We start from the raw sequence: 8,238 nt of genomic DNA, 5'->3' as shown, positions 1-8,238 counted from the left end.
AGACTACAGCTAAAACAATTTAGATGACTAAATTATGACTAAAACTAAAAGATATTTTGGCAAAAGACTATAACTTAAACTAAATTAAAAATGCTGTCAAAATTAACACTGGTGTGGAAAGAAGATTGCTTTTCACGATTCAGAAACATTTACCCCCGAGAAAACACTCATAATGGAATCCAGCAAAAATAAACCTGCTAAGAATTTAAAAAAAAAATCCATAGATCAAGCGAATCATTTCTTATAGCTGAACTGTCATCTTCTCACATATTCAGTGGAAACACACATTCCACAGAAGTTTTAGCACTCTATTTTCTTGTTTTAATAGAGAAGTAAAAGGAATGGCTTGTTAGATATTATATCTTAAAGGTTTTTGCAGTGCAGAACTGAATTAACACTATTTGTACAATATTGTAAACTAATGTGAATAGTTATAGTTTTATAAAGGGAGCTTTGATTGTCATATTAGGAATGATCACAGTGTCAAAAGGCAGAGTGGGCTTGGAACAATTTTTGATTCCTAAAAATAAGCATTTTATTAATTCTTTTATATAAATATTTGAATTAATGCAGGTTTGAATTGTGTTGTTGCCAAATGAATGCATCAGTCCAACTTAATAATACACTTTTATACACTGTCTTTAATTAAAAATGAGGAAAATGAAAAATAAGACCATTAATTATAAAGGGAGGTGCTGACACTTGTTTTGCGTTTGTATCATACTGTATGTGTGTATGTTTTGTACTGCATGTAGCCTGGCCTTTACACCTGAGGTGATACTGAGCACCGTTTGTTGATGGTCAGTACATCCACCTCTTGGCTGCTCAGAGCCTGCTTTTACTGTGAAAATCTTTCCTTAACCTTTTCCCCTAATGCAAATGTAACAATGTTAGAGTGTGACGAGAGTCTTCTGTGTACACACAGGATTCTTTATGTAGGTCCACATTACTCCATAGATGGATGTGTAATGAGCTGCACAAGAATGTTGAGCAGATAGCAGTAGAGACTGAAGCTTTGTGAATGAAGATATCAAGAGAGAAGAGATTGTGCATTTAACCTCATTATGGACAGAGTTTATGTTAAGCATGTGTAATGTACCTGTATATAAACATGTATAGTCTGTATGTGTGAAAGTAAGCTTCGGTGAGATTGTTATTGAAAACAAATGCAGTGAATGCATTGATACTGGTTTAACTATTCTATAGTAGGTTGTGACTAAATGAAGGCACTTTGTGTTTCAGCTCAAACTGAGCTGTTGGATGAAAACTAGGACAGGTTTGGTTTAACATCGTCAACATCACTCTTGGCCACGATGTCACTGTAATCCTCTGAAAAGTGCTCATACTTTATGCAACGTTGCTGCATACACTAAAAACCAAATATGCCTGTCTAATGATGTGGATACTGTTAACCACACGTCCTGTCAGCACCTCACACTCAGAGCACTGACTATGACTTTATTATCCTTTTTGGTGAGTTGACCTGTGAACCTCAGCACTTGCTATGACCTTGAACCGAGTTGTGCTGTCAGAGGAAGCCATTTTGGTCAGGTCAGTTGTTTTTTTGTTAATTGCAGAGCTCTTTTGTTTTTGTTTTTTTTTACAATGCCTTATAAAGATGTTCTATAACATTAAATGCAAGGGAACTTGTTATAAATCCTTGATTTGTGCAAAAGCTTGAATTAATTTGTAATAAAAATATAAAATATACCACAAGTTTCCTCTTTTTCATTTTATTTTAACAGAAACTTTGCAACTGTTATACCATACCCTTTTGGACTTCAAGGATCCACTCAAGGATACTCACTCTGGAGTATATCTAAATGATTCAAGGTACATTAAAAGGCAAAATGTGAATTAATGTGTTAAAATGATTTGAGATCACAGGCCCTTTGAAGAATGTAGGTGTAAATCAAAATCATTTTTAACATTTCAAATTACTTTTTCCTACATAAATGTGACTCCTGGACCTGTTCCACCTGGTTCATGAGTCACAATCATCCTCTTTGTTAAACCGAATCCAAACTAGAAGTATTGTTTCAATCTGCAGTTCAAACAAAACAGTGAGTGACTCATTAACTATTAAATGAATAACTAACAACAACATAAATGGAGCTCATGGGGATCAATCCATTCTTACCATTTAGCCTTGACAATCAAAAATAACACCGCAGACAGCAGATACAATAAAGCACAAAATCAAGATTTATTAACATTTCATACAAATAGTGGCACACATGCGTAAACATATGGTGGCTCAGTTTGTCCCTTTTTTCCTTTCAGTGCTTTGTAAGTGGCAAGCGGAGCTGTGCCAGCTTAAAGAAGTGCAGGGCACTATAAACTCTGGCACAGAAAAAAACCATCTAGTATTGTACACAAATTATTCTTACAAGGTGGACTTCATCAAAAGAAGTTTGTACAACAGTTACATTATTTGGTCTTTTATACCATAAAGAGGGCACTGACACAAAGCTGGGTTGTCAAATTGAAAACACAATCAATAATTATGAGGAACAATGTGACCCAGTCGTATTTAAGTGTCAACAAAGCTGCATGAATGAAGTAATCAGGAAAGAGAAAAGTACCAGCATTGATTAAAAAACTCTTCAGATAAGTGCAATGCAAATTTTATATTATTGTAGTGATCACTGCTGCTGTTTTTGTCAAACAGGTCACACTCTTTTTAATTATCACAAAGACAGCTTCCCGGCTGCCTGTGCTGTAAACCTGTAAACACCATGCTCACACCCACTCTCTGGGGTTTTTTAGCACCTCCAGCATCTCCGCCTCCCGGGTACCAGCGGCAGGCTCGTGCATGTACTCCCACCTGAGGATGAAGGTTGAGTTTGTTACCAGGCAACACAGATAGGTGATTAGTGTCACACAGAAAAAGAGGGCTGACGCTGCATGAAAGTGCTGTTTTGATACCTGGCAGTGAGGGGGAGGGACATAAGGATGCTCTCTATTCTGGAGCCGGGGGTAGCCAAGCCGAACTTTACTCCCCTGTCGTACACGAGGTTAAACTCCACATACCTGCAACAAAAACAGACAAAAGCCATCACAGACATCTGCAAGTATGTTTTGTATGACACACTGCACTTATCAAGCTCTACTGTGATCTGAGAATATGTACAGACCAAGTAATTGGGAATCTGACAGAGATGATGTGAATCAATTATTAACTTCTCTCAACCTCCTGTGAGGAACTTCTGTTTGTTCTACTTTGGTGTTCTCTGTGGACAAAGCGGCATCTCTTATCTCTTTGGTATTTTTGTCCTGTGCATGTGTAAGTAGAAAATATAACCCTTTAAAAAGTTGAACACAAACCCTGATTTTAAAAATTTGGGGCATTATGTATCAACAGAATACAGTGATAATCAAATCAGCTGAATAAAGTAGAAAGGCAAGATTATTAATGTTCATATTCATATCAATGATACAGTTCTGAGAGGCTCAGTTCTTCACAATCAATGATAACACAATGTTCTTCATTTTGTGAAAGACTGCAAAGGCAAATAGTCCAATCATTTATGAGCAATGTTCCTCAAGTGCAATTGCCAGGAATTTAGACATTTTACACCTACAGTCCAAAACATCATCTTAAGATTCAGATCATCTTGAGAAATCTTTGCATATAAGAGACAAGGCCAAAAAACTAACATTAAATGCTTGTGACTTTTGCTCCCACAGGCATCGTTATAAATTAGCAGGGTGATTGGTTTACAAAATGGGTTCAGGCCACTTCAGAAAAACATTGACAGCTAACACAGTGCTTCACATGCAAAGTTAAAGCCATAGATCAACGACTTCTCTGGGCCCTTAGCTCATCTGAGGTGGACTGACTTAATGTGAAAAAGTGTGCTGTAGTCTAGCAAGTACACATTTTAAATTATTTTAGGAAATAATGACCTCCAGACCTAATTTGCTGTTGATTCATCTGTGAGGGTGTGGGGGTGTTTAGTGTCAGTAGCATGGGGAACTTGCACATCTGTGGAGGCTCTTGAAATACTTAGAGGTGCATACAGGTTCTGGAACAACTTATGTGTCCATCCAGCCTATGTTTTCAGAGATGTCTCTACTTATTTCAGCAAGACAATACAGAGACATGTTTTGCGGAAGTTACAACATCATGACTTCACAGTAAAAAAGTGTGGGTACTAGACTGGCCTGCATGCAGTCAACAGCTGTCTCCCATTAAAAAGTATTGAGCATCATGAAGCACAGCATGTGATTTTTTTTTAATTGGGGTTTGTTTACCACTCAATGAGAATCTTTGTTGTGTAAAATATGAAAAACACAAAGAACTGTTTCTGAAGTTAATCACCTCATTTGACATTGATCCCCCACGCAGTTTCAGTCATAGAAAATCAGTTCTTATGCTGATGGCATTGTTTGCTTTAGTAGCTCAAACAGAGGCATCAATGTTAATTTAATTGTGATTTATAACCAGCCAAAAACATCTCAAAGGAACTTAATTAACTTGCCACGGGTATGAAGTTATTGCAGCTCAGTCCAAATGTATTCTTTTTAACATTCAGTTAATATCACAGAGGAATTCAATCCTGTCAGTTTGATGTATTTCATGGCCTTTCTGATAAAATCAAACACAATAAAACGAACCTTTCATTTGCTCTAGTTAACATAATCCTTGCTCAGACTGCTTAGTTACTGTTTTGCACATTGCATACACTTAAATGCCAGTCCAATTTATTTTGCAATCTTGGGTAGCTAACCATACGCCTTTTACAAAATTAGTAACATTTTTAACTGAAAGTTTACTGATAATTGATCCCAGCCTCATTCTGACTTCTTTTCTTCTTTATTGGCTCATTCAATCCCTGTCTGAACTTCAGTCTTCTCATCAGACTTCTACCCATGCATAAATTAGCTCTTTATCATATTCTTTGTGTTGTAGTATCTCAAAAAGGGTCACCTAGAACTCTGTCCAAATCTGCTTTAGCTTTAAGGTTTTTTTTTCCATAATATTTTGCATCTAATAATCGGGAATCAATGTCTTTAGATTTATAAAAGAAGCATTTCTCACCTGTTCACCATAGTCATATAACACTTATTAAAGCAGTTTGTATCTGGCAGTCTTTATCTGCCCTTAGTTTATTTTCAAGACATTATGGTAAGATATGTTGGGACGTAATTTTTTCCCCTCAACTTCTTTTGTCTTTCACTCACCTTCCTCGTCGCACCTGCTGCCAGTCCTTCTCCTCCTGAGTGAAGGGGTCTTTGAGGTGTTTGTAGACGATGGGAAGGTAACAGGGCACCACAGTGCGAGCACAACTCTTGACGAAGTTAAATGCCTCCTGTTGATTTGGCGAGTCCAAGTCATCAAAGAAGATTCCTCCAATACCTCGAGTCTCTCCTCTGTGCCGGACGAAGAAGTATCTGTCACACCTGAACAACAGAAGAACTGATCAGCAAATCACTTGAAGCTATAAATTTCCTTTAAGAATGGTGAAAAGGCAACCTCAACATGTATGTTATATACTCAAAAAAGAAAGAGATCTAAGAAAAGCTATTAGATCTTGGGTAATACCACATTAGGCATGTAATTAGCTAAAAATGAAGAGTATCCCTGTCTCTTCAAAAACTGGTATGAATTTGTATAGACTTTTAAAAAAACAATTTTATGCACATAATAAGTTTAACCAACGCTTCTTTGTCTCAAGTGTTAACTTGTAGAAAGCTAGAAAACAATATGGCATCATCAGCTGAGATGAATAATAGCATTTTGTAGAAAAAAAAAAACCCAGATTAACTGGGAAGTCTCTTCCCTGGAAATATGATTTTCAAATAGTTCACTTCCTCCATTCTTATGAAATACTATGTACCAATCTCAGCCTTTTCTGTGTCATTTTATAATGATAATTAAAAACTCTTCTAGCTCCTTTTTTGTATTGGTGCTTTCGCCAGCCACATCAATTATACATTTTTTTTCATTTTAACAAAATATCTCAGTTTTGCTTTGGTGTTTCAGCATGATCTGAGCACTTCTGGAATTCTATAGTTGTTATAATGACAGAATGAATTAAATGTAAGCCATGGGACAGCATGACTTAAAGAATTCTGATTGCTCACCTCCTTTAATATTCATCCAAAACCAGTAGTTAGATAACCTTAACTCATAGAGAATGTAACTACAGTGAGGCAACTGTCTTCTCATCTTCCCCAAAAGGTAAAACTATTTCTTATTAATTTCACTTAAATTCAACCCAAGTCTGGTAAACCACACCCAGTGATTCATATCTGGCACTGTCATTCACTAGCTAACTGTCTGACTCAACGGCTTCTGTGCAGCTGAAGATTTAAGGCAAAGGCTTTTCCTTATCACAGTGTTACAGTGAGGATACACCCAGTGTAATCTGGACACACTAATGGACAGAAATCAGACTCACCGATGTGTACGTGCTATAGCACATGCTGCGTGGATGCAGTGTATGAATCATGTATGTGGTGTTGTACATATGCAAGACTGATGTTGAGTCAAATGATACCATTTCTTAAAGTCAGGGTAGTACTGCGAGTGGTGTTTGTCGCAGGCCTCCTTCAGGGTGTTGTGAAAGAGAAATGCATCTTCTTCATTGATATAAACTGGCGTCAGGTCTGTGCCTCCACCAAACCACCACTGCTTTGAGCCTTGAAGAGGGAAAACAAGGGGTATCATTCATTCATTGACTCAATCGTGTCACTGACACCAAGACACAACCGCTGATGTCAAAGTCAAACACACACCATCTTCCTCTTCGATCTCGAAGTATCTGTAGTTGAAGTGCACTGTAGGGATGTGGGGGTTCTTGGGGTGGATGACGGAGCTCACACCCATGGCACAGAATGGCAGCTTACCTAGGAGCACAACACTGTTTATTAAACTTTACCTTACATGTAGTTAACCACACCTCTATTCCAGAGATTAACACAGAATTTACCATCTTTTCCTTTGAGGACTTTCCCTCTGCTCCTCATCTGTTTGGCAGCCTCCTCGGTCAGGTGTCCAAACACCACTGACACATTGACCCCTGCCTTCTCAAACACCTTTCCATCTTGCATTACACAGCTGATTCCTCCTCCACCTGACAAAAGATCACAAAAGGGTGTTTTTCAGAGATTAAGATAAATTAAATAAAACAAGAGATTAGTTGCTGTTCCCCAATAAATGTGGCTTATTGAGAATTTATGATTGTGTGTCACGCATGAGTGCGTCACCATGTTACTGAAATATGCAGCATGACTTAATACTATGTTAGATTTTTTTTGAATACTAAAAGACATAATGGCAAGGATAAAATTGATTTTTAATGTTTCTCAATGAACAGTTTGACCCCTCCTCACCTTCCTTCCTGTGCCACCTGTCCACCTTGAACGTCCCGCCATCCACCTTCTCCAGGGCTTTGCAGAAATCGGCCTGAGTTTCCATGATCAGCATCTCCATCTTCGTACTCATCTCCTCTTTCCTCTCCTGCAGCACGGCAATGTCGGTCACCGGAAGAGACATGAACCCCCGACATCTCTCCACGATATCTCCCTCTTGCTTCTTCTCCTCGGTAGCAGAGGACACTTTCGTTGCCATTTCAGCACGCTGGAAGTGGTTAGCGTTGGCCAAAACCCCCGCCACCGCTGCTGTCAGCGCTGCGGCTCCAGTGAGTGCCAGGGTTCCCCTTCTGGTTCTCCCGGCAGCGGTCCTGCCCGCAGTCCCATGGGACATAAACCGTACGCTGGGACCCCTGGAAAACCATCTCGTTCCCGGAAGCAAAGTCAGTGACGGGTTGTGAACGGAGGATAACGGCGAATGCGACTCCACTGCGCTAGCCTGGCCCTTTAAATGTGCTAATAAACATCGTCTCGCGCTGGCCTGAGCCATTTTGTTTACTGAACAAAAGACAATGGTGGCCATTTGAAGGATAGATACTTGCTGTTTAGCCGGTGCGGAGCGACTGTTCGCAGTTATAGTGTAATTACTCTAAACATTATCAGAAGTTATGACTACGTGCTATAAGCAGTGCGTCGAGAAGTTGCACGTTAAGGGGCGTGTCGTTTCTCAGAAAGTACAGAGGCAACACGGGAAATGTCGTTTTTTACAAAGCATGAAGCCTAGCTCTTTCCTTCGTTGAGCCGTCAAAGAACATCAAGACCCACAATGCAGTGCGCCAAGACGCAAAAATGTTGCCTATGTAATTCTCTAATATGGTATATTTATTTCGGTATTGATGATCTCCAATGAATATGATG

The 8,238-nt window shown here is 38.8% G+C and overlaps 1 protein-coding gene across 1 annotated transcript; it reads right to left on the bottom strand.

Moving 5' to 3' along the window:
• Positions 1-2,182: 2,182 nt before the first annotated feature.
• On the bottom strand, positions 2,183-8,035 carry cpox (coproporphyrinogen oxidase). Its single transcript, XM_041792264.1, has 7 exons — positions 7,342-8,035; positions 6,939-7,082; positions 6,745-6,855; positions 6,507-6,648; positions 5,188-5,406; positions 2,929-3,033; positions 2,183-2,827 (listed from the first exon to the last, which is right to left on the bottom strand). The coding sequence occupies exons 1-7, from the start codon at positions 7,901-7,903 to the stop codon at positions 2,743-2,745; spliced, it is 1,368 nt and encodes a 455-aa protein (XP_041648198.1). The 5' UTR covers positions 7,904-8,035; the 3' UTR covers positions 2,183-2,742.
• Between the last annotated feature and the right edge of the window lie 203 nt (positions 8,036-8,238).

The sequence above is a fragment of the Cheilinus undulatus genome, linkage group 7, assembly GCF_018320785.1.
Source record: "Cheilinus undulatus linkage group 7, ASM1832078v1, whole genome shotgun sequence".
Classification (NCBI taxonomy): domain Eukaryota; kingdom Metazoa; phylum Chordata; class Actinopteri; order Labriformes; family Labridae; genus Cheilinus; species Cheilinus undulatus.
The sequence above is the reverse complement of the archived record's forward strand: the minus strand, read 5'-3'. Positions and strand labels throughout refer to the sequence as shown.

Coding starts and splice junctions, on each gene's coding strand:
- cpox (XM_041792264.1), bottom strand. CDS start 7,903: ATGGCCACCATTGTCTTTTGTTCAGTAAACAAAATGGCTCAGGCCAGC. Junction 6,649..6,744: donor CGAGATCGAAGAGGAAGATG/GTGTGTGTTTGA, acceptor TCCCTCTTCAAG/GCTCAAAGCAGTGGTGGTTT. Junction 2,828..2,928: donor TCCCTCCCCCTCACTGCCAG/GTATCAAAACAG, acceptor CTTCATCCTCAG/GTGGGAGTACATGCACGAGC.